Genomic DNA, 27,474 nt, shown 5'->3' on the forward strand with positions numbered 1-27,474 from the left:
GCCAACACTAATTTCCTCTCCACCTTGTCCCCCGAGCACTGCAGACCTCTGGCGGGGGAATGCATGAACAAGCTCAAGTGCGGCGCGGCGGAAGCGGAGATCATGAACCTCCCCGAGCGCGTGGGCACCTTCTCCGCCATCCCGGCTTTGGGGGGCATCTCGTTACCTCCGGGGGTCATCGTCATGACCGCGCTGCACTCCCCCGCCGCCGCCTCGGCGGCCGTCACGGACAGCGCCTTCCAGATTGCCAACCTGGCAGACTGCCCGCAGAACCACTCCTCCTCCTCCTCCTCCTCCTCCGGGGGCGCTGGCGGGGCCAACCCCGCCAAGAAGAAGCGGAAACGCTGCGGGGTGTGCGTGCCTTGCAAGAGGCTCATCAACTGTGGCGTCTGCAGCAGTTGCCGGAACCGCAAAACCGGACACCAGATCTGCAAATTTAGGAAATGTGAAGAGCTAAAGAAAAAACCTGGCACTTCGCTAGAGGTCAGAGGAGATGATTTCTTGTTTCCCAGCCTCCCCCCCGCCCTCCTCACGCCTTTCTCCTCTCCCCCCACGCAGGGCTGCTTGTCGGGCTTCAACGTGCAGTACCCCTTCTCCGAAGCCGCCTTCAGGTTGTGAGAGCCACCCAGCCCCGCACGGTGGCGGGTTGGGTGGATGGATGGGCCGAGGGCGCGGCCTCTGCGCCACCCCGTCCCACCACAGCTAACCCTGGGCGTGGCACCGCCCTGCTGCTACACTAGAGGGGGCGCCCCTCCTTTGTGTGCGTGTGTGTGTGTGTGTGTGTGTGTAATTGCTCTGGATAATCACAAGTCTGACATTCAGTGTGGTCCGCTTTTGACTCCTTTAAAATGCACCCTCCTCCTTATTAAAAAGGAAAAAAAAGGAATCCATACCTATGTCCAAAGAATTGGATATATCATATCCTAGAGATGCTTATAGCTTAGAGAGACTTAATAGTGTGGCACAGTTATTAAGGTGAAGACACAGCGTGTGTGCATGTATCTGGAGACATACATAAATGCACACATACATATTACATATACACATATACGAATGTGTACACACACACACGTACACTGAAATAACTTGTTTTTTCTACACCTGGCTAAGATAGTTCGTCTCTTCAACCTGGAAGGTTTCCAGTTTTTTTTTTTGTTTGTTTTTTTCCTATCTGGCATTTTTTGTTTTTGAGAAAGAAATCATTTAGAACGCTTATGACCACCACCAATTTTTAAGGAGTTGTGACTTCGCATCAAAGGATGCAGTTCTTTTGAGGGCAAATGCTGGGGAGTTAGACATTGTTTTACATAGTTTCAGAAGTGAATGGTAAAGTACTTCCCTTGGGTTGTGGGTTGGACAAAGTAACCATTTTGTGGTTACAGAATTGCTCTGCACATCAAGAATGGTTTGGGTTCAAGATCTAATAATGATCAATGCTAGTTTCTTGGACTTCTGTCCTTAAGAAAAGACATTCTATAGATGGTCTCTGAAATGGTTATTAAATTAGCCTGTTACGTTAAATATAGAAATTAGTGTGTTTGGTGAAATTTTTATAGTATCTGGATCAAAACAGTACAGGAAAAAAAGTAGAAAATTACAAAAGCAAATGATTTGATGGTATATTTTAAAAATCATGGAAAGGTAACCATAGTTAGCTGTTTGCAAAATGAGACTCCAGGGGGTGAATTTAGTATTTGGGAACATTATATGGTCTGGATTGTAGAGTGAGTATGGCTTCCATAAGCTATCTTAAGAGGAGTGTCTGTATATTCTTGTCCATATTATGAGCACTACTTGGAGATGTTTCTTTGGTGAAGTTCCATTATGAATTACTGGAAAATGATGTTTGAAAGGATGGAGACAGGGTTAAAGATTTTTGTTGCTGATCTGAACACAAATCCCAGTATCACTTTATAAAAATTATTATTCTTAGTATAGTAGTATAAATCAAGGCAGATAGCACTTTGGGATTCCAAAAATGAGACGTGTATGGGTAATATTATTGACTACAATCAGTTCCATTAAAATATTGCACTTGATCCTCTTTACATGAGAAAGTGTGTCTTTGTTAAAAGTTTAACTTTACTGCAGGGTGATTTATTGTATTTCCTTTGGTACCTCTGTTTAAACAAAGATTCTAGTACCAGAGTGCAGGTTCTTGTATCTTCTTTGGTGGCTCAACTTAACGTTTGAGTTCTCTTTTAAGGATTAAGATACTATGACTTCTCTAGACATGGAAAACCATAGAAAATTAGATTCCGCTCTACTAAAATTTCTCATGAATACTCAATTGATAAGAAATACATGGTTTTGAACCTTCTCTTTTGAGATGTACATAGAACTATAGGTTTCTGTATTACAGCACTATGAACATGCCATTTTCGGGCATTTAATGGACAAGGACTACTGAAAAGTTTGGACTTAGAAAGTAACCAGTAGGGTTGTTTTGGGTTTGTTTTTTCCTGTGTAAGTTTCTGTGCTCATGTATCAGTTTAAGACAGTTTCATACACCTTTTTTTTTTTTTGGTTCTCTTTCAATAGTTTTCCCACAAGCTTGTTATATGATGTTTAAATTTCCTAGGCATTTTGGAAGCTCACAAAATAGCATAGATTCCTTTTCATTCCTTTTGAAAAGTCTCATGCATAAAAGTTCTGCTGATCTTCCAAAGGTTGGGTGTGGATAGCAAATTAGGCAAGTCTCAACATGTTCTCTTCCTCAGAGTCTCTCTCCTATCAGAGTGGGGATTATTGTTTAAATATTATCAGTGGAACAATATTCTGCCATAGAAAGAAAAAGGCTATGTTAAAAAAAGAAAATTGTCTATAGTGTATGTAGGTCATTAAAAATTAGGAATTGCAAGTTGTAAACTAAAGTATACCTGCAAGTATATAGTTGGAGGCTACCAGACACCTGTCAGTGTGACAGGGACTTATACAACTGAAAGAGAGCTGGAAGAATGGCTTGGAGGTCAGTAAAATGTCCCACTACTGACCTGACTTCTAAGGTGTTTCAGACACTAAATTTACTGCTAAGTGGGGATGGTCACTTGTGAGCTCAATAGGGCTGCAATCTCTAGATTGCCATTTGGAAACTTGGTAGCAAATCCTGATGACTTTAGAATACCTGTTAGCATTTCATCATCTTGACAGGTATTTCTAGTTATCCCTTCCAACATCATGTTCCCTTGTTTGTTTCTTTTACTGAGTCTCATCTCAGAGACTGAGGTATTATCAATTTTTCTATTAAGATAGACTCACATGGATTGTGCAAGCATTCTTGCCTACTTTTTAAAAGTCCAACACTAGCCTGCCTGCCTGCTTCCTTCCTTCCTTCCCCCCCTCCTCCTCTTCTTCCTCCTCCTCCTCCTGCTCCTCCTCCTGCTCCTCCTCCTGCTCCTCTTCCTCCTCCCTCTCTCTCTTTCTCCTCCTTCTCCTCCTCCTCCTCCTCCTTCTGCTTTTCTCAGGGCCTGGACACTGTCTCTGAGGTTTTGTTTTGTTTTTTTCTGAAGTCTAGACCTCTACCACTTGAACAACAGATCTACTTCCAGCTTTTTTTTGTTAATTGAAGTAAGAGTCTCATGGACTTTCCTGTCTCAGCTGGCTTTGATCCTCAGATCTCAGCTTCCTGAGTAGTTAACATTATAGGCCTGAGACGCTGGTGCCTGGCTTAGCCTTCCTTTTAAAGTTATATTTCCTGCTTCATTTAATTTTAAGAGCAGCAATTAATGCTACAGAAAAATTTTCACCCCTTGATTACATATTACCGCTTGGTAATACTTAGGATCATGCACATAAATCATTTAGTTTTTCTATGATTTCAGGACTATATATTTGCATATTTTGCTGTTGACTTAGTCTCTGTAGTAATAGCCACTAATTGTCGGAAGCAGTTGTTAAAAATGCTTTTTAAATAGTGATGTGAAAAACATTAATATAAATGCCAGTGATTGATACTGAGTTCCTAGATACATTAACCAGCATGATTATATAGGCAAATCCTTATAACATTAAGCTACAAGCAAAGACAAACCTTAAATTTTTATATTCACAGCAGTTAGGTTTCTGATGACTTTTTTTTTTACAATATTCCAGTTGGATAAGGCTCAAGGGATAAAGTTATCCCCTGGGCAACCCTAGGTTCTCAGTGCCTGAACATTGTTCAGGTGACATGATTGATCTCAGTGGGACAGCATTAAAGACCACACAGATCTGGCCCCCCTCCCCCCATTAGTTGATTTATGGAATTGCATTAGTAAGAGATGCCTCTTGAGGTTGGGAGAGTTCCCTGCCCCCACACCTGCTCTCTTTACTGCCACAACTTCATAGGGAAGAATTTGAGAAACTGCAAAATCAGGGGAAAGGATGCCTTTTTCTTTTCTTTTTCTTTCTTTTAAAAATTTTATACTGAAGAACAGGACAACTTCTTCTACAAGCTAGGTTGATCTTCTTGAGGCTTTGGTAAAAACTACCCAGGTATTATTTAAAAAATGATAACTTGATTGCAAAGATTACTTTAAGAGAGGAGGGACATAATCTATATATATGCTAACTTATGAGTCCTGGCAAACATATAGACAGTTATGAAAATCTAGTCAAAGCACTCTTTTTAATTTGTGTAAAAATGATGACACCTACTTGCTGAGGACATTCAACTGTAGACCACACAGAAAATAGGTGTCACTCAAATTCAGAATTTGTATAGTTGGAAAAAATATTAGTGAATATTTGAACCTGTCGTAAGGTTTTTGAAGTATGAATTCAGTAATTATGATCACTGAATCAAATATAAATGTTTTATTTCTTGATTTGAAACATTCCCGTTTATCAAGTTATGTGGCAATTTAAAAGCTGTCTTTTCAGATTCCATTTTCAAGAATTAAAAAGATGCAAGTTCTTGTTTTAATACAAAAATGCAAACACATCATTAGCTATAAAGGGAAAGATAATTTTTCAATACAAAATGATAGTATCTTTATAAGTGATAGGAGAAAGAAGAACTCAGAAAAGTTGAGTCTTTAAAGTCAAAGCCACAGATCAGTGGTTTTGGTCAAAGTATTTAATGTCCATTGAAATTCACTTCCCATCGGTATGTTTAATCCAAAGGAGCTAAAGATAGTATATATACATATATATATATACACACATATATATGAATATATTGTACATGGGTGAATATGCCCATCTTTATCTGTCAATTTTAAAATAATAAAAAATAAAATTGGTTTTAAAAGAAATAGTTTTTTTGTTTTTGTTTTTGTTTTGTTTTGGGGTTTTTTTTGTTATTTATTATTGTTATTATTATTATTTTTTTTTTTTGCAGTCCTGGGGCTTGAACTCAGGGCCTGGGCTCTGTCCCTGAGTCCCTGTGCTCAGTGCTAGCACTCTACTACTTAAACCACAGTACCACTTCCTGCATTTTCTGAATCATTTATCGCAGATAAGAGTCTCACCAATTTTCCTGTCTGGGCTGGCTTTGAACAGCAATACTCATATTTTAGCCTCCTGAGTAGCTAGGATTATAGATGTGAGCCACCAGTGCCCCGCTCAGAAGTAGATATTTTTTGAAGTCCTAAATGAAACTCTGTTCCATCCAAACACCAAGTAAAATCTAAGTGATCTCCCAGAGTAGAATTGAATAGTAAATAAAGCCATCAAAATCTGTAGACTACACCATATGAATTTTTGCTTGAAATTCAACCATCTTCAAATAAAATGCAAGCAACCAAACAGAGTACCACTGAGAAACAAGATATCTAACATTAAACTTCAGATTTCAATAGTCAGATAAAAGTATTTGGTTCATGAGGGAATAAATACTTAATTCTGAGGTAGTAAAAGTTGCTTGATTTCTAAAGTTTTAGTAAATTGGTTATTGAAGTACTAGTGTATGTTGCCATCTATTTTCTGAATGAAAAGGTGACTTTGAACAGTCAGACTTACAGATCAATATAGAACAATGTAACAAAATGATCTGAAAGGCTCGAAGTTAAAAAGTGTGCAAAAAGGATGAGTTTCCCATCCATACTTTCTCCAGCTAGACCATTGTTTATTAAGTTTGGGAAGTGGAACATAATATAGTTCTGGAAGCATTGTTGGGATAGTCTTCTTGCATACAAAATTAAACATTCAGCTATTTGAAAATCCCCCACGATATAGGTTAAAATGGTTTTAATAATTTCTTTTAATGTCATTTATGATCTTAGAAATTAGTGGTCCACTTGAATTGGTCAGATTGTCTAAACATATGGTTTGCATTGAAAAAAGATGAACTAAATGTCCTAATATTCAGTAGCTTTTATACAAGTGAATATGCTTCAGATTGTTACAATTTATTTTTACTTATAATATACAAAATACCAAAGATAAATTCATATGTTTGTCTTTTAGCCATATCAGGTTAAAATTATTACTTTAGACAGAATAGGTAGAATTCCAGATTTATTAACTGTCCATATAAATATATAAAAGTTGGAGAAAGGGCTACTTTCTCCCCTCTCTTACTAGTTCTAGAGTTATTTTATAAAAATCAAAAGTAGAACAAATATGCGTGGGTATAGTCTTTAATTTTTATTAATTTTTTTTAGTCACTGGCTTGACTGTAAGATGATGTTAGTGAAACTGAACACTCTAGAAAATAACACTATTCATTAAAAAAGTGGTTTTCAAGTATTTTTTTTCAAATTTTTAGGACATTATACGTGAAAATTGTTGTTCTTTGCCTTCTGTTTCAGTGTTCCTGCTTTTCTTATACTTCTTTATCTATCATTGTTCTGTCTTTGGGAGTTACTTGGTGATTTTATCCTTGAGTCCTGTCTTGTACCATCACATGCAAATACCTGTCTCAGAATTGAATTATTCTTCAGGGAAATGGGAAAACCTCCCTTCATTCAGCATCATATGTTTTCTGTTGTTCATTGAGTTATGTCACACCATACTTCAGATAAGACAGCCATTTAATAATGTTGAAGACTTAGCTCTGCAGGGGCTAAAAGGATCCCAGCAGGCTTGTTAACTTCTACTCTAAAACATTATGAGAAATATTTTTTCCTCTCAGAAACTTCAGGGTTGTCTCTTGATTTAAGATTGTCAGAATATATAGATAGATATAAGAACAAGTTTACAGGATTTTTTTCCTCTTATTATTTAACAACTATTTCACATTACTTTTCTTACTAAATAGTGGCTAGTGGCAAAGCAATTATTTCCCTTCTTCCCCCCAAAGAGCTCCTATTCAAGGTCTATTTCTTTAGGAAATAAAATACTAGATACTTGCTTGCTTCCTTCTTTCCTTTCTTCTTCTTCCCCTCCTTTCCTTCTTTCATCTCTCCCTCCCTGCATCTCCTCTCTCCTTCCTTGCTTTTCTTTCCTTCCCTCCTTCCCTTCTTTTCCCTTTCCTTCCTTTCCCTCCTCTTTTCCCTCCCTCCCTCCCTCCTCCCTCCCTCTCTCCCTTCCTTCCTTCCTTCCTTCCTCTTTTTCTGTTGTTAAACATTATATAGAGACCATGAGGCTGCATAGGCAAAAGCTTTCTATAAATGTTATTTTCCCTTCAATACCCACCAGCTGGGTGCTGGTGGCTCATGCCTGTAATCCTAGCTACTCAGGAACCTGAGATCTGAGAATCGAGGTTCAAAGCCAGCCCAGCTGGAAAGTCTCCAATTAACCACCAGAAAACTGGAAGTAGAACTGTGGCTTCAAGACATATAGCACTAGCCTTGAACAAAAGAGGCCAGGGACAGCACCCAGGCCCCAAGTTCCAGCCCCATGACTAACAGAAAGAAAAAAAAATGAGAGTAACAATATAAATACATCTTACAACGTTATAATATTACCTGAAATTAATGTTCATTGTAAACTGAAAGATGCTATATAATTTTAGTTTATTTTACAGTGAACAATAAAAATTCTGAAAATAGCTATCTTTACTTACCAACAAGTTACTCATAGTTTTCATATATTAGAGGCCAGGTAGATTTATTTTGTGATGTGTATGTTCTGAATATTTGTTTTAATCATGCAGTTTGGCGAAGATCCAATTTAAGCTCACTTGCAGACACAAACCAGACAAACAAGTTTCCTTGTTCTCCCATCTGCATTGAAAAATGCCTGAGGAGGCCATGCAGTTTGCCTTGCAAGTCCATCACTTCAACAAGACAATTCCATCATTTAGCACTCCCTCCTTCCTTTCTTCCTACAGCAACTCCACCACCATCCATTTGATTTCTTTTCATAGTTGTGTATATGTGTATGTGTGTGCATGCACACACAACACAATGCAGTTTTATATTACTAATTCAATATTTTCATGTATCTACTGTAATTACTTTTAGCTAACATGTGTAACAAATACTTAAAAAATTAGAAAATCTCCAATGCATTAGTATAGGTGGGAAATAAAATAGGTAACTGTGATGGTTGTGATAGTAAATGAAATGACTATAGAAATGTCATTCCCTCCCTCCCTTTCTGAAAGTGTATTTGCTGGTAATAGGGCTTAAACTCAAGGCTTCGCATCTTCACTTGGCTTTTTCACTCTACCACTTAAGATACAGTTTCACTTCCAGCTTTTTTTTTACTTAATTAGACATGAGTCTTGGATATTTTTCTGCCCAGGATGGTCTTGAACCGATAGCCTCAGATTTTAACCTCCTGTGTAGCTACGATTACAGGCATGAGTCACCAGTGCCCAGCCTTTTTATTTAAGAAAAATAAGAACAGAGTGTCTGTGAAACAAAAATAGTTAAGAAGGACCAAAAGGTTGAGAACAAAAAGTGATGCTAGTTAGTAAAAGATTAAAAGCAAAAGAATAGGAACTATTCTAGCCAGGATGCTAAATGCAGTGACTACCATCAACTTGATCAATACGAGATTATAGATGTCAGCTTTCCATCAGAAATTTTGCAGAGAATAGAAAAATACAAAATGAGAGACAATATTTTTTTTTTCTGTGACTTGACTCAATATATTTGGTTCCAGAGTCAGAGCATAGGTTTCAGTGGAACAGAGTGGCAAATCCTTTAGAGATAAGGAATATTGCAACTAAGGCTATTATTTTTATAAATTCCGCTGATGCACTTAGTAGAGTAATTCCACAGTGTAAATGAAAGCGAGTATTTCCAAGAGGAGGAGAAAATGGGATCCCATTTATGTTTCATAGACATGGATCTACATATTTTATAGGACATTTTTGATAAAGTAGGGAAAAGTCTTAAGTAATGGGGAAAACTGCTGACCATGCATTTCTGGCACAAGCAGCAAACCACACTTAGATGATTGATAGAAACATCAAAAAGCTAGAGATCAAGTCAGGATTCGGACAGAAGAGATTTCTGCACGTAGATCAGGAAGAGTGATGGGCATTTCTGTGGATTTTAGCAAGGCTGGCGAATTCTGCAGTAGTCTTTCTTTTTCCTTTTGGCCTCAAAGTGTTACAGGGTGGAAAGAGAGATGAAATAATTTTTGAAAAAGAAAACTATTATGGAGTTAATTATGTGTCAATAGTGAATATTTGTGATAATGCATTAATGGTAGAAATATAATTGTGCTGAGGAGTAAATTTCTTTGGAAAGTGTTATTTCTTATAGAGTTGATGAGATACATTGATTGTGTGTGTGTGTGTGTGTGTGTGTGTGTGTGTGTGTGTGTGCGTGTGCAACTTGCCACTCCTAGGGCTTGAACACAGGGCCTGGGCCCTCTCCCTGAGCTTTTTCACTCAAGGCTGGTGCTCACTTGGACCATAGCTTCACTTATGGCTTTTCACTAGTTAATAGAGATAAAAGTCTCACAGACTTTCCTGCCTGGGCTGGTTTCAAACCATGATCCTCAAATCTCAGCCATCTGAGCAGCTAGGATTGTAAGCATGAGCCAGTGGTACCTGGCATGTTGATAGTTTTAATGGCACTAAGAATAAGAAAGATAAAGATGAGGTGTAGAAGATGGAAAATAGGAGGGTATAGAATCCTCTACTCAACTTTAGCAAGCTGTTGTCTTTTTTGTTTTAGCTACATGTAAAAGAAAAGAAATTTATCTTCTCTGTAAGGCTTCCATATGCAGAGTTAAGTGCATTATGAAGCTAAATAGTTGAGATATGTATCACATGACTCCATTCACATATGTTTTTGTATGGTGGGAGGTGAGCTCAGTTTTTATGATGTTGTGTTTTTCAAGTCACAGCAGACAGTACATTAGTGGCACACAAACCAATGTGTGGGTTTCCCACCATGATATTTTGAAAATAGAACAGATGAGAGCCAAGTGTGTCAGTGCCTCCCATGCAGTAGCTATTGCTAAGTACTGCTTCATTCTGCATGTTCGCATAAATGCGGTGTGTGCTTGTTCTGGACTGCTTTGTAAAATGCAGACTGTTTACTACAGTCAAAAATGCTGGAAAAACACTAGCTCAATACCTTCAACACAATCAAACAAGTCTGCAGTGAGGAAAGAAATTATATTTGAATATTTCAAACCAAGAGTAAAATTTAAATGTATTCCTGTAAAGAATGTGTATTTCCTTCCAGGCAGGTCTGTATCTATATCTATGCTTTATTCAGGAATACATGACATTACAAAGAACGTGGTAAACCCTTGATAAATCCAATTGAGCAGATATTTAGGTTGGAAATTTATCTTTTATCTTGTACTATTCTGAAGATACTTATATAGTATATACCCAGGTGCACATACACACACACACAAACATGTTTGTGTCCTGGCTTAAGGAATTTGGACTTTCCTAATTTATTATTAACGATTTTCAATACTATTGCATTTCTTCCACTCTAGGTCTTAGTCCTTCATTCAAGGTACTTAACCCCCTTATTCATAGTTTCAATTCCCAGTTCAGGAAATGGACAAATTTAAAATGATATAATCAAAAGTGTGGACAATTGTAAAAGCAATCTCATTCCTATTTAAAAGCTTTAAGTTTATTTGAATCATCCTTGGTTTAGTCCCCCAGATCTACATAAGTAATACAGATTGACATTTCGGTGAGGTAGCATTAGTTTTACTATATTTTTCATGTATTTTAATGCATATTTTATAGAGTGCTGAACTGTTTTCTTTCACTTGAATAAGGCAAAAGGTTAATATTGGAGGAGGCAAATATAGAAGGAAGGAAGGAAGGAGAGAGACAAGAAAGGAAGAAGGGAGGGAGGGACGGAGGGAAGGCAAAGGAAACAAAGGAGGCTAAGGATTGCTACAGATTGAAGAGAAGTCAGAAAGGAGTAGGTTAGCACAAAGAATTGTCATACTTGAAGTTAATCTTCATTGTAGTTTAACTGATAAATGACCAGTGGTAATTAAAGTCTTAAAATTTATGAAAAGATACTGTGGATGTGGGTTTAAGTCAACTGGAACCACTGGACATTGCTGCCTTTTATTTAACATAGTGAACAAAATATCAGGAAAAATATAACTAGGTTATTTTCTACTCAGCATCCTATTAAATTCTCAGCTGGGCACTAATGGCTCATGCCTGTTATCCTAGCTACTCAGGCTGAGATCCGAGGATGGTAGTTTAAATCAGTCATGGCAGAAAAGGCTGTGAGATTCTGATCTCCTTTTAACTAGCAAAAAGACAGAAGTGAAGCTGTGGCTCAAGTGGTAGAACAACATCCTTGAGCAAGAAAGCTCAAGGACAGCACCTAGACCTGTAGTTCAAGCCCAGAACCAACACACACACAAACACATACACACAAAGTAATTCTCAAGTCTGCAATTAGAAACATAGGAAGGTCAGGAAACTAATCTTTAAAATTAATGATGGTGATTAGAGAGATGGAGGGTATCCACCATTTATAAATTAACCAAAAACCTTTGAGTAATTTTTACGTGTCTAAGGATAATTTCTGGAAAATATGTAACTGAATCTATAAAAAGGATTCCAGAGGGATGTTAATGAGAAGAATAGTAGCCACCACTACATCTTATAAACCCTGTGCTTAAAAAAAGCTATACTAATTTGCTTGGCTAATGAGTTAACTGAATGTGTAACTCTACTCAAACAATATTTACAGAAAAAGATAGGCCATGAAAATATCATGAGATTAAGTTAAAATCTGAATACTTAAAAATTTATTCTAGAACATGATAGGCTCTTATTCACAAAATGTATTTCTAAAGATTTCAGAGACATATAAAAATCTTGTTACAATTGAATTAAAGTAATTATTAGCTTTCAATTTTATTATTTAAAAAAATATTAGTTGGGCACCAATGGCTCACACCTGTAATCCTAGCTACTCAAGAGGCTGAAATCTGTGGATCTCAGTTCAAAGCCAGTCTGGGAAAGAAAGCCCAGGAGACTCTTTTTTCCAATTAATCACTAGAAAACCAGAAGTGAAGCTGTGGCTCAAAATGGTAGAGTGCTAGCCTTGAACACAAAAGCTCAGGGACAGTGCCCAGGCCCTGAGTTCAAGCTACAGGACTGGCATGCATGCATGCACACATGTACACACATACAAGTATTTTAAAAAATATTTAGGGATAAGACCAATATATCAAAGTCAGTATGAGTATGAACTGGAGCATTTTGTGTGTAGTTGAAAGAAAGAAATGGAGGGAGGGAAAAAGAAGAAACAAAAAAAAGAAACAAAACCCAGAAAGTGCTTCCAAAAGTCACGTTATTCTTAGAAGCATAGCCTTACTTGAATATATTATTTTAAAGATAACTTCTGACTGGTTGAACTATTGTTTGTTCAATTCCTTTTAGTACTTGATAGACATAAACCCAGTAGTAGTCTATCAAGCTTGGGCCTGTCCCAGAGGCTGTTTTTCAGAAAAATCTGAAGAAAATGAAGTTCAATATCTGAAACCAAAATGGTATTTTGACTTAGACTAGGAGAACAATTCTCTGTGAGTCTTGTTATTTTCACTTGTAGACAATATGAAAAATAAGTATTTCTCTATTTCTCAGGTCAACGATAAAAGGAAACAGCAGGGGTTGAATTGCTAGTGAATATTAGTGGTAACTTTGTATATATTTTTAATTAAATTAGGAGATATCCAAATCTGTGCTTTGATAGATAAGATATCATTTTTTAAATGGCAACTTTTCCTTTTCTCGCATTTTACGTAAATATTTCTTATTCTTTTAAATAATAGAGTGACATACAGGTTAGATTATGATCAAGATTACCAAATGTTCAAAATTGTTGGACAACTCTTTCTTTACCAAGAATTTCACCTAGAGGTAGTTGTAACATTCAACAACAATTACTAGGGAAATTTCAAAGAGAAGTTTCATTACTAAACTTCTATACACACATACACAGATATATATATATGTACATGTACACATACATGCACATATGATTCAGTCTATAACCAAATATATTTATTTGCATATAATATAATCATGAAGACACATGCGTGTTATATATATATTATATTTCAGTTTCTCTCAAGATAGTTTTATTAATGAAGTTTTGCTTTTTAAATTACAATTTTACTTTAATTTCATGCTGTATCTTACATGCAAGATTAAAAATATGATATGAAATTATCTTTGAAAGACATCTTTTAAGTTGCAGATCATTGAAATAATTTCTTCTTTTTACTTACTGTTGAACTACTTACTATGTTATAGTCTGTGTCCAGATAGATGCTATCTCAAGAAATGTGTTCACTTGTTGGGATGATGTGGTTTTAAGTACTTTTCGAAAACGTAATGGAAATACCATTATGCCTATCATTAATCAAAAGATTTGGCATATAGCAAGTGATTATTAATCAATAGGATCACAAATGGGTGTCTTGGGGAGTGGGGGCGGGTAAGGGAATGGGTTGACTCTAGACTAGCATGAATCATAGTGCTAGACTTGTCATTTTCCTTCCTATCAACCCCCTTTCTCCCTATACACCCAAAATCTTTTAGACAGTTGTTTTCTTGACTCTATCTGCATGTGAACCTAGTGTCTTTCCAATATAATTATAAACTTGCGTGTGTGTATGGTTGTTTTTTTTTGCAAAGTTAGCTGATCATGCCTTCTAAAATCATAGGGTGGCAGAGGTAATATTTAAGGGTTGTCCACGGTAGGGAGGAAAGAAGGGAAGAGACTCAATTACAGGGCTGAAGATGTCACAGTCACAAGTTTTTGTTAATAAGTTGGGCCAGGCCATGTGGTAGAGTGCTTGTCTTGCTTGCAAGTAAGAAACCCTGGGTTCTATCTGCAGTGCTAAAAACAAAAACTGACAAATGACCTAGGTGACATTATTTTAGCTCCTCCTCTTCCATTTCCTCCTCTTTCTCCACTTTCTCTTTTCTTCTATTCCTCCTCTTCCTTTGCCCCCTTGTCCTCCTTCTTTTTGGTATTAATGTACCATGAAGATGTACTAATATACATCAGGAAAATAGCTGTCTTACTAGGAAGAATCTTTATTTTGGTGTTCATCACCCCCCTCCCCACTCAAAAACTCCAAGCTTGAAAAATTTATAAGAATCCATGAAAACACCTATATTTAGTTAGCAAAAGGAAAATAGGAAGGCCTATTGCTATGTTTTCTTATATCACACACTATGTATTTATACAGAATTATCGGGATTTTTTTTAAGGTCTTCAAATGCTGGTGTGAGGAATGCGATCCCAATACAATGAGAGTTTCTAATGTGGCGGCCTAAGGTGGCTGAGTCGTCCACTGACTTTTGGTGTTGTTGCTACGTTTTGTTTCATTTTTGTGATACTGAGGTTTGAACTCTCGGTCTCACACTTGCTATGCAGGTTCTTTATTCCTTGAACCACACCTCCTAGTCCTTTTTGCTTTAGTTAGTTGTCGGGATAGAGTCCCTGTTTTTTTTTTTCCCCAGTCCAGCAGGGACCATAATCCTTTCAGTTTCTCTTTCCTTATAGCATGGAATACAGGCTTGGGGCACCTAATTCAGAATGAGATCTCTCAAACTTTTTCTCTGGGCTGGCCTAGAACTGAAATCCTCCCAATTTCTGCCTCTCAAGGAGCTGGGATTACAAGTGTTTGCCACTGTGCCTAGCTTAGCTAGAGGAATTTGTAATGGCACAAACATATCCATTTAAAATTGCATAAGTGTGAGGCAAGCTTCTGCAATAAGAGTTATCTTTAATGTTTCTCTTTGAAACCTCTGCTCTAACTTATTAGAAGTGATTAGACTTAAGTATAGTGGTGTGAATACTGCAACATCCTACTTGTATCTAGTTAGAAATGGCCAGTTCAGAAATCCTGATGTGTAGAGGTATAGATGTCTCATTTGAAGCTTTTATGAGCTGAGTTTTTATTTTCTAACAAAAAAAATATGTAGACATGTGGTTGACTTGAAAAGCCCACAGACTGTGATTGGTTAGCAGATACAGAAAAGAGAAACACTCTAAAAATTCTTAAAGTGGCATTTGAGGGGGTGGGATTCTTACTTATCATAGGTTATGAGATCATTTCTTCCTTGAAAACAAGAATGAAACTAAAATATATTTCTCCCAGAGATAATAATTTCTGTGTTTCTTAAAGGCAAATGCAAAATATATTTGGATTAAGTCATTCTTTTATTAGAGGCTGTTTCCTGGCTCAAAAAAGTTACTTGAAGGAGCTGGAACTGATGACTCACGCCTGTTTTCCTAGCTACTTTGTAATACTGAGATCTAAGGATCATCCTTGGAAGACAGCCTGGACAGGAAAGGTCTGTGAACCTCTTATCTCCATTAAAACTACCAAAAAAAAAAAAAAGCTGAGAAGTAGAGCTGTGGCTCAAGTGGTAGAGTGCGAGCCTTGAGCAAAAGAAGCTCAAAGACAGTGCTCACACCCTGAGTTCAAACCCAGGACTAGCACCAAAAAAAAAAAAAATACTGAAAGGAGAAACAGAGCTCATTATCTCTCTTTTTGTTCCCTAAAGGTCCTTATGGATCTGGTCTAGGTAGGATGAGTTCTCAGGAGTACCATACTTGACAGTGGTGCTGGCAGATAGGGCGTGGGGATCTGGAGATTTCTGCACAAGCTTCTGGAAGCCAGGATCCTATTAGTGTGTAAGACTGTCATAAAAAAGACTGATGAACTCGATTTTGTCCCTTATCTCTTTTAAGGGGATCTGGTTTTCCTCTCACTCAGCATAACAGTCCTGCTTAAGCTGGAAGTCCTTGTGGTCTCATCCAGAGTTTGTTTTTCCTTGAGACCTTAATCCCCCATGTTGGCATGTTGAGTCCCCAAGCCAGTTCATAAAATCTTCATAACAACGACCTCAGTAGCTGACATCATTAAGGAAGTTGTGTGCCCAAATTCATACACACTTAATCAGAAACTTAAGAGTTCAACCCCATCACCTAGGAAAACAATTTGGCACCATCCTGTTTTCTAAGAAGTTAGGCCAGGCCTAAAGTAAATTGTTAATGAGCTTTATGAAAGCTGAGCAAGAAGGCAGATATGCCCTCTAGACCACCAAAGAGATTTGCTGTTGTGTTTACTCGAAAATAAAAGTATTAGAGCGGCCTTATTCTAAGTTTCTGGGGATAACTTGTTCCAAGGAATCCATCACTCCTAAATTTTCTCACATATTTTAGGAGATTTGCCAGGTAGCCAATTTTAGGATTCCTGATCTCAAAGATGTTAATAGAAGGAAACAAATTAAGCATGCTTCACTGATTATTTTCTCATTTTTCTCTCCAATACATTGTTGATATTCTAATTTCTGGGGATTACACTAGCCTCCATGTATCCTATTGCTCAGTAAATCACAGAGTTAATAAAGTAGTTAATGAGAGATCACATTAGGGTAGGAAATCTGTGGTCCAGCCTGAACTATGTCTGTATCATCCTAGGCAAAAAGTTAGTGAGATCTCATTTCAACAACAACAAAAAAGCCAAGTATGGAGATAGCTATCTGAAACTCAGACTATTTAAGAGGCATAGATTGGGAGGATCAATGTCTGATGCTGGCTAGATTAAAAGCTGAGATGCATTATGAGAAATAACTAAAGCAGAAAAAAGCCTAAAGGTGTGTCTCAAGTGGTATAGTTCCTGCCTAGCGAGAGGGAAGCCCAGAGCTCAAGCCTTAGTACTGGGGCGGGGGGGTGAGGGAAGAAGGAAAAAAATAAACTCTATGTTGGTTTTTGAAGCTTCTTTTGATTAATATGAGTAAGATTGACAAGTGAATGCCTTCCCTTCCCACCCACAATAATGAACCTTAACACCAGGAGACATTTTTATAAACTTACTTTTTCTTAATATTGCAAATAAAACCGAGTAGTAGGAAGGAGCTCAGGAAGAAAAAAGAGTTGGGGAAGCAATTTAGGAACATATCTAAGGCATAAGGACTTCATCTCATTAAAAAAAATGTATCCCATAAATTTTTCTGTTTATCTCCATAAACATATATGTTTACCAAGAGACAACATTACAAAAGTACATATTTATATCCGGCTTCCAATTGGCATCTGAGAGTGATTTGGCATCACTTTGTGACACATATACACATAAATGTGAATATACGTGAATATATATGCACATGTTTGTTTTTTTAATATGTGAATCTGTAACCAGAGATCTATAATTGCATGGATATACTTGGATCTAATTTATCTCGTTAAAAATGACTACATTTGTGTAACTACGCATACTTATATAAAATTTATTCTTAGTTGGCATCAGCTAGCAAGTTAGCATCTGGTATAAACTTGCAGGTTTCCATTTACTGTTTGTGTGCCTATAAAGTATGAATACTACAATGTGTACATGTTCTCTCATGTCATAAGGTCCTTTGATAGTGATTAAGTAAGTGTAATTAAGACAGGAACATTTTACTTTTTGTATTTAATGCCAATCTGGGAGAGCAGTTTAGGAGTTTATTTATTATTCACTCACAGTTCCATGCATGGATAGTGAGAAGAAGAAAACTGGTGAATTCATCAAGATAGGAGTAAAATATTAATAAAGCCAGGGCTATATTTTTGAGAATAAGAGAACTTCTGTGCTTTGAGAAGATAACTCACAAGTTAAACAGTTGGTACACACACATGCAACATTTAATTAACAAATTGTAGTAATTATTAATTTCTTCTTAACAATATGGAAGTTTGTTATTAGTTGTGTGGGCAGTTTTCTCTAAAAAATTTTTTTAGTACACATAGTGAAAAGCAGATTTGTTTTCCAAATAATTGTTTTATTCACCTATATTGTAAGTGATATCTTACTTCAGTACCCTTAGTTTGGAGTGACGTTTTTAGCATAAAAGAATGACAATCCCATAACTCAGCTAATCATGGATGAGAAGGTAAATAAATGCTGGTCTCAATTATTAAAACATTACACTATAGTTTTTGGTGTATCTTCTAAAATATGTAATTCAAGTGTCATGAGTATTGTTTCAAGAAGTATTTTGAAAATAACATTCACTGAATAAACCAGTCTTGTTCAGTCTTCTTACCTTTGGCCCTCCCTCCTTCCCTTCCTTTTCTTTTTCTTTTTTTGCAACAGAGTTTTGCTATGTACCACAGAGTACTCTGCAATTCTCCATCCTTCTGACTTGGCCTCCCAAGTACTAGGATTATAGGCATGCTAGCAAAGCTGGTGTGTGTGTGTGTGTGTGTGTGTGTGTGTGTGTGCGTGTCTGTGTCTGTGTGTCTGTGTACATGTGCATGCACTTTTTGTGTGTGTGTGCTGCATGCTAGGCAAGCACCCTGAGTTACCTCTGCAGCCCTATACTTATTTATTCTTAAAAATTATCTTACAATCTACACAGACCTTTTGGATTTGTCTAAGAAGTAAGACTTATTTGCCACTGTAAGAAAATATACCCTAAGCTTCTTTTCTTTATCTGCCTTCACTAAAAATAGTGTGATTGGCTTTATACTTATTAATTCATTGAAAATGTAGACTCACTTCAGATGGACATTTTTATCAGAATAGTGCTCATTAGATTATTGATAAAATACATTTAGCATTTCAGTCATTGATAAGTGATACAGGTAATATTGACATGATACTTATTATTAGCACACTATAAAAAGAAATCTTCCAGAATCAAGAAATTACTTCACCTAATTCTGACTTTGCCCTACATAGATTTCACATAAATGTATATGTTTTGAGATTTTACATAAAAACAGAGATCTAAATTTCAGTTTAAATTGTTGGTAATGTTTTTGTTGGTGTGGGTTATGGTAGAGCAAGTTAATTAGTACCTTTTATTGCATACAATACACATGTGTCTTACTAATATTAAAGACTATATGCATAGTTGATCATATACTTTTTGATATAGAAAAAATAAATGAAGATCTGTCATTAAATAATACATTTAATATATAAGGGTAAAACTAGGAAAAAGTAATCCTTTTGCGGTCCATAGTTTTATGGTGTTATGTGCTTGTTCTGGTTGCTATTCATTTTGCATTTCCTGTATTCTTTTTTAAGATCAGTATGTTTTAATCATTATATGTTAGCATTAAATTTAATATTCTAATTTTCGTCATATCCTAAGATTGAGAATGTCTCTTTTTATTAAATGTTGAAATATACAAGTCATTACGTTGTATATTGCTGACTAAAGATATTGCTGAAGTGTAAAGGAGAAAAATCTAATTTTATATTGGCATAGAAAGAAAGCTTAACTTGTTTTCTTGCTTTTTTTTTGTTTTTTTTTCATAGAGAACACCTGTTCCCAGTGCCGAAGCATTCCGGTGGTTCTTTTAAAGCAGTAGTGTATCTTATTTTCAAGGCATTTGGAAATGAAGGGCAATCTAATGTCTTGTTTTAAGAAACTGCTTAGTCCAGCATTGAAGAAAATATCCAGAAATTATTTTCATTTTATGTATAGGGATTTCTTCAAAGAACAAAACAGAGGAAAAGAAAAGAGGAAAAAAACACATAAAAATAACATGGGAGCTTGGGAAATTGGCTAGTCTATTTACTTTTCAATACACTGATTCTTTCTTTGATGTAATTTAGCTCTTCTGGTGAAGTTGTTGTCTATTTTGAAAGTGGCTGTAAAAAAAAAAGTTTGGGTAAACCCCTGCTGTAAAATCATGTATCTTTGCAAAGTACATATCTAGACTTCCTTTTCAAATGTAAACTGTACAGATAGCAGCTTGTATTTTGTGTGTTTAGACACAAGGGGACAATCACGTCTGAGCATCTATGGAGATTCACAGTTTGTATACAACAGTCTGCTTCTGCAATTTAAATCTGGAGCAATAAATTTTAGCTTTAAACTTTTTTTTTTACCAGTTGTTTCTAGAAGTAGTAAGAACACTGGCACTGTTTTGCCATGCATCTTTCCTTAGAGACTTGAGGCCAAGTTTTACAAGACTTCAAAGATGATGCATCCAGCCATTACCTTCCGTTGTACTGTTCTAAGAGGGGAAGATGTAATGAAAGTTTCAATTAATCTTTTGAGCACTGTATTAGAGTAGTGGTTATGCACTTGCATTGCTTACAAGCAAACTGTACAGAAGGGGGTAGATCCCCAGTACTTAGTGTAGTTGGCTTGTCTTGAGTTGCACTGTAAGCCAGAGTACTCAGAATAGTTGGAAAATGCAGAATCAGTTGTGTAAATTTTTTGTTAACAACAACACAAATTTAAAAAAAAACAAACAACCCAGTGTTTCCTAGACTAAACATAAGATCTTAGGGGGAGAAATCCACGACTGATTTTTTTTTTTCCTAGACAAACATAGGATAAGTTTGTTTTTGGTTTTGATTTTATTTTTGTTTTGTTCATTTTCTTTTTGCCTATTTTTTGGTAGGAAAAAAATCCTTAATACACAGTATCCAAATGTATTAATACCATGTATGTTATGAAATAAGGTTTTAACACTTAAATACATGGAGACCTGGTTTTGGGGTGTTGCTAAGAATATTTTTAAGTTACCAAAAAAAAAATCAAACACATTTCTAAAAGTGAGGCATATGGTCTGTTTTTACCTTCTTTTCTCATAGCCTTCTGGTTGGACCAGTGGCTTTCCCCCCAATGTCTCAGTGGAAATCTCCACCATCCCCTTTCCCATTCTTGTCATTTACGCTTCCCTGAGATGGGGCCAGCCTGTGGAATTTCTTAAACGGAAGGCTGGCTCTGTCATCTGTCCACATACAAAGGAGATAGTGATCCATACAAGCTTGGCTACCATGGCCTATAGGGTTTGTTTGGCTTCTGAGAGTCAGCATTCCTAGGGATTTTTCCTTTTATTTTTTTTTCTTTTAATGAAACTATAAAGGTTATTTTCAGATTCCAGACTGGAACAGAGTTTATCAAAAAACAAAAAAAAATGCACACAACATTCAAGTTGTCATGTTACTGCAGCATTTTGTTCTGTATTCATGGAAGTCATGCTAGCTCACGACATTCCACAAGCCTGTTGAAACAGGTTGGTCAAACGGCCCAGGAGAAGAAAAATAACTAAACTATGAGGGAACAGAGAGAAGTTGAAGTGTAACATTTTTGAAAGACTGGCAAACGGTATTAAAAAGAATCTAGTTGTAGTTTTGAATGGGAATTGAGATGATAGGATTGGAATGAATTATTGGGAGGCAGAAGGAGCACCTTATACATCAGCAGAATACTTGGGGGAAGTGTGGGTACTGATCGTACAAATGCCACTGGGAGACAAAAAATGTGACATCACTGGCCTAGAACACCAAAGCAAGTCTACAGTAACCATCCCAGCACCTTTTGGAGAAAATCCATTATGTGCTAAAATCAGTCTGTGTTTAGAAAGTATAAATAATCACAAGTTATGGGGTACAGTACTGCATAATAATTTTGAGATAGCTTTTGACTCGATGAATATTCCTTTGAGGGTTTCTAGTTAGAATTTATATTTCTTCTATAGTACCAATGAGAACGAGTATAAGTTCTTCCTTGTTCCCCTTTATTATTTTAATTTGCTTTTGTTTACCAATTTGTACTAATGAGGTACACATAAGTGAAAACTTGCTTTCACACTTCAATGAGAAGCTTGCCTTTCTTAGGAAAATGATTATTACATAAATAAACAGACTTCTATTCAGGCTATATTGGGCATATTATTTTAAAAAGATCACATAGCAATGTACTGACAGTCTGAAATGCATTGTGGTGTTGCATGTCTTAATGTGTTTTTGGTTGCTTTTGAAAATAACTAGTGAATCTGTATCTATATTGTATAATGTGATGTTTATTATGTCAGTTCATTTTTTATCAAAGTAAATCTGTTAATTACTGAAAAAGAACAGAGTAGCTTTTCTTTAATTCTCACATATATATTTTACTGATGTGTTTCATATCACCTGCTTTGAATATTTTTGGTTACAAGTCTGTGTAGTGTGGGGTGCCATAAAGTTCTCATTGGTGATGATGAAAAAAAATATTCTTCTGGACTCCCTCTGTTTTTCTTCCAATTTGTTCATATAGTGAGAACTTATAAAGCATACAATGACAGCTTTAGGGTCCTGACTTCAAGGTTTACAGTTCTCATATTCTCAAATATGGATGAAATGTAACTTAAAAAAAATCCTCACTGCCTTTCCTATTCAGTTTTCAAGAAAATTCAAAATTCAGTAATCCAATGATAGAGGGTGTGGTGTGTACTTGCTAAACAACTTAAAAATTATATATCAGATGAACTAAAAACAGAGGTCCAACATGCTCTGGGTCCTGTCCTCTCAAAGGAAATATAATAATGTGCCAGTATTTAGGGAGATCAAAATAGTTGGGCCAATATAGTGAGCAAATGTACAGTTCATTATCACACAGTGCCCTAATTCATAACACAGACCCTCTCTTCTTGAACCTTCGACCAAAGTGGTTTTTTGATGGACTCTGCTTTGTGTATAAGCAGAGGTATGCTCACAAAGTAGTAACTTATCCATCCTTGGGGAAAAAAAATAAGAATTGTCTTCTCCCCATGAAAACATACATCACAAATGTCTCCTTGTTGCTTATGTTCTGTCTCCCAACTTTCTTCTTCTAAACACATGTCCAGCGAGTAAGAAATGATGGGCTTACTGTGAATTAACATTAAATAATCACAAGAAATATTCCCTTCCTCTCAGTCAGAACCGCTGGCACAGAAGTGTGCAATTAATGCTAAAGCATATGAAGCCTTTAAGCGGATAATATCAGTAATAAAATAATGGAAAAAAATGAAAGCAGTTAAACGTACACACTCTTTGGGGTCAAATCTATTCAGCCAAAAGCTATAGTGGGCCTTTGATCATGGTTAGATTCACGGTGATATCACACAGTTGGTTCTCATGTAACAGTTAAATGTTTCTCATTTTGTTTTTATTCAGTTTGGCATTTCACACTGAGATCTGTATTCTTCATGAATGAAATACAGCTACTGTGTTAGGAGGGACTCTGTTATCACAATGGCAAAATAGTTGAAATATTTCAGGAACTTGGGTCACTAGGTGGACTCCTGTCACTTTGTTCTCCTATCCTGAACTGTGCAGTTATCTATTACATTTTCTAATAGATATTTGTGTAAGGTGTATGTATGCTTGTGCAATTATTTAAAATGCAGTTTTGGAAAACAGTGTATTTATTAAAGAAAAATCATTTATGGGGCATGTACAAAACTGTAAAAAAAAACCTTAAAAAATCACTTCAATTTTGCCCAGTACAGTTGTTTTTGTGAAATTTCTGTGTTGTTGAATAAAGGACTTTAGTATTCAAAATATCTCTACTTTTCCATGGGTACATTTTTACTTGTGGGATTTTAAGTAGTGACTATAGGATCCTAAAAACTTAATTCTATGTAGGATAGAAAGTGACCTAAAAATTTAATTCTATGTATAATAGAAAGTTACATACTCTATACTCTCCCTTAGCTCAGTGGAACAAACATTGTGTACACAACTTTCATTAAACGTGCCATTGAAGTTCAGGGTATTTTTTTGGGGCTTTACAGAAAATGCATGCTCTTTGTTCATATTTGAATGATGTATCTTTTTCTTGAAAACTTAAAGGCCTTCTAAATTAAGGAGGAATTGAATGTACCATCCTCCTCTTTCTCCAAGATAAATTCTGCTAGGAGAAAATATGAAATATGCTTTATGACTATCTTTAGCTACTCAGCAATATTCTGAGATGAAATTTCATAGTGATTTTTTTATTTTGAAATATTGTAGTCTACCCAGGTTGCTTATTGGTTGGTGGTGAATGTGCTTAACTCTTATTTCACTGCTTATTAAGCCAAAGTTCTGATATTTTGATGCCTTAGATTCTATTTTTTTAATGGTGACTGTTGCCTGTAATCCTAGCTACTCAGAAGACTGATGAGGATGGTGGTTCAAAGCCAGCCAAGACAGAAAAGTCCATGAGACTCTTAACTACAATTAATTACCAAAAGAAAAAGTGGAGCATGGTTTTAAAACATGGAAATCACTACAAACATGAAACTTCATATGATTGACAGTTTGTATTCATAGAGTAGAATACCACCTTTTAAAAATACATTTTTGAGCATTGATATGTGACCTATTAGTATAATATTACAAATGTAGAAATCTTAGTTATTGCAACAGAATGGAATCATACAGGATGAGAAAGAAGAATTCAGTAATTTGGACTATAAGAACTCCAATATATTCTGCAATTTCTCAGGTAAGTCTGTGTTTCTATATTATTTCTGGGTGTAAGCAACAGCAAATATGATAGATACATTGAACTGGAATTTGACAAATGGTCCTTTCTGTACTTGAAATTGGCAAAGATACAAATACTTGAAAGTCCCTAGGTAATCCTCTTCAAGAGAATTTGAGTAACAAAATTTTGGAGAGATGAAAGAAGATTGCTGTAACTTATTTAGCCATCAAGTCACATAATTTTTATCGTTCATAACATATACTCTATGTTTAAAGTGTGTTTGTTGGTAAAAGTTTTTGTTCTGTGTTTTATGCAGAAACTACTCTTCATTTTTCCACTGTTCAGGTCATTTTTTAGAAAAATGTTATTTGAAATAAATACAATTAATACAATATGTGCATGTACTATATAAATAGAACAGTTACACAAGAATTTTATAATTTGAAATTTTTGCTTTTAATTTTAATTCTAATACCTCAGCTTGAGATCTACTTCTTTGTCTACGTGTTTTTGGCCAGTTTTTAAGTCAATGTATCTTAATATCAAGTATATATAAACTACCAAATTATCTTTTTGCCCAACTCTGTTTTGTTTAATGTATTATTGCAAAAGTTGTTCTGTTTTACAGAAGCAATGTGCATATTCCTTTCCAAAACACAACTTTTTAAAACGCACTCTTAAGTGTGAAGCATTTTTTGACATACAACTAAATTACGCTTTAATAGTTACACTATGGGAGAATCTTATGTCTTAGCCTTGTTCAAACTATAGTTTGCCTACAATTTTTATGTAAAGAGATCTATTTCAAATTCTATAACTTCAGGAAAACTTCACAGTTGCAGGTTTAGAAACATCTATTTAAATGGTGCTACATAACTGTTTTTATTACTCTATCTTCATTGTACAAAGATTCATTGTGATTTTCCATACAATCATAAGTGTATGTTGATCAAATTTCCCCTCTCCATTACTTTCTTATCCGCCCCTTACCCCTTTCAAAAACAATTTAGCAGGTTTCCTTGTTCTGTTTTCATACCTTCACATAAAGTACTTTAATCCTATTCACCCACATTCCATTTCCAGCTTTCTCATCCCTCCACAGTTCCCATCATAAATGGAGAGTGACTGCTCCCTCTGGCTTATATGGTCATAAAGCATTTCATTTGAAAATTCTTATTCCTTGTATGACTTGCATTATAACTTTATTTATTACAGTACTGAATTAATGTGTTTATGTATGAATGCACTTATGTGTATACACAGATCAGCCTCCTTGTGCATGTTTATTTCTGCTCAGTAGAGTTTAAGCCGTGTCCTAGAATAAGTAGTTAAGGATCAGTGTAGACTATTAAGATTTTTATTTAATTTGGAAGGATCCTTTTATGATTAAACAGTTGAAGTTATACTTGATGATTTAGCATCTTACAATATTTATCATATTCTCTGGGAATCAGAGACTTTTGAGAAGCTACAAAGATATTTTTATTCCTTTAAAATAATGTGTTTGTTTGTTTTTTTACTGAATTTCTTCTTCAATTTATAGTTCTCTACTTTCAGTTCCTTTAGGAACTGTGTTGAAAAATGATTTGCTCCTTACATGTATTATTCAATGTTAATATACTTTGGGCAGTTTGTATATAATTATGTGCTGTTAAGGTATCTGTATGTTTGCAATTGAAATACACATCTACCACTGACCATTTGATCTGTTTGTGGGTGATACAGAAAAGGCCTTCATTTCAAAGCAACATCCAGTGTATCCAGACCAGCAATGAAAACACTGCCAGTATTTTGTGTTGGCAGACTAGCAACCAATTTCATCTCACATTTATTTAACAAGTATGATTATGAATCTTCAACATGCCAGCTACTGAGTTTATGGGAATAAATTAAACATGGTTCCTGATACATTATGATCATCTTGGAATTTATCAAAAGGCTGAAATAAATATTCCAAGTATATAAAAATCCATGGAAAATATCCATTCTGAGTGGAGGAATAGCTGGAGATGATAGAATGAACTTTTCTTTCTTTCTTCTTTTTTTTTTTACTTCAGCTCAAGAAAGAGACTATAACCTGAACATTTCTGAGCTAAAACCTGACCATAAAATAGTGAAGACTATCATGGCAAGGAAGAAAAAGAATGGTTTACAAGACTTGAATGAAAAATCATACCTTAGTCAAAGCTACTTAGTTCTAATTCTCATTTCATCTCCCACCTTGTCTTTCTCTAGTCATTCCGTTATGTGCCTCAGCCCCTACAGACCTAAGGTACCCACACACAGTTCATGGGATTCCATGTGTATCATTAATGGCCCATCACTCTTAGAACAAATCCCGGAATGTGATCTATGAGGAGCTCTGACCCTGTAGTCTCTTCTTTCTAAGCTCCAGTCACTCAGCCTTTGTTCTAATGCAGACTTGCAAGATGGGCTTGTTTTCCTTCCATTTCAGACAGTCTGTTTACATTCTTCATACCCGATTCTTCTCCCTTCTCCTGGATAATAACTCTTCATTCTTCTGAACTTAGCGAAAGAGACATACTTTTAACCTGTCTAACTTTTAGGGCTATGTTTGATTTACCTATTAGAGCTTCTCAAATTATCTGACATCTCTTTATAGCAATGTTGATTTTGGGGGGGCAGTTGTGGGGGTTGAACTCAGGGCCTAGGTGCTGCCCCTGAGCTTTTTTGCTCAAAGCTAGCACTCTACCACTTTGAGGCACAGCTCCACTTCCAGCATCTGATGGTTAATTAGAGATAAGAGTCTCACAGACTTTCCTGTCTGGGCTGACTTCAAACTGCGATTCTCAGATCTTAGCTTTCTGAGTAGTTAGGAATACAGGTCTGAGCCCCCAACAGCCAGCTAAATTATCTCATATGAGATAGATAGATAGATAGATAGATAGATAGATAGATAGATAGATAGATAGATAGATAGATCTCATGTACTCTCC

The 27,474-nt window shown here is 35.9% G+C and overlaps 1 protein-coding gene across 1 annotated transcript in view; it reads left to right on the forward strand.

Annotated features, from left to right (window-relative positions):
• The window catches only part of Cxxc4 (CXXC finger protein 4), a 24,062-nt gene extending 541 nt beyond the window's left edge, over positions 1-23,521 (forward strand). Inside the window, exons 2-3 of the mRNA XM_013023743.1 lie at positions 2-483; positions 19,600-23,521. Coding sequence (XP_012879197.1) covers positions 2-483; positions 19,600-19,644 — 527 coding nt within the window. The 3' untranslated portion in view covers positions 19,645-23,521. The remainder of the gene's footprint in view (position 1; positions 484-19,599) is intronic.
• Positions 23,522-27,474: the final 3,953 nt, after the last annotated feature.

This window comes from Dipodomys ordii, unplaced genomic scaffold (assembly GCF_000151885.1).
Source record: "Dipodomys ordii isolate 6190 unplaced genomic scaffold, Dord_2.0 Scaffold70, whole genome shotgun sequence".
Lineage (NCBI taxonomy): Eukaryota > Metazoa > Chordata > Mammalia > Rodentia > Heteromyidae > Dipodomys > Dipodomys ordii.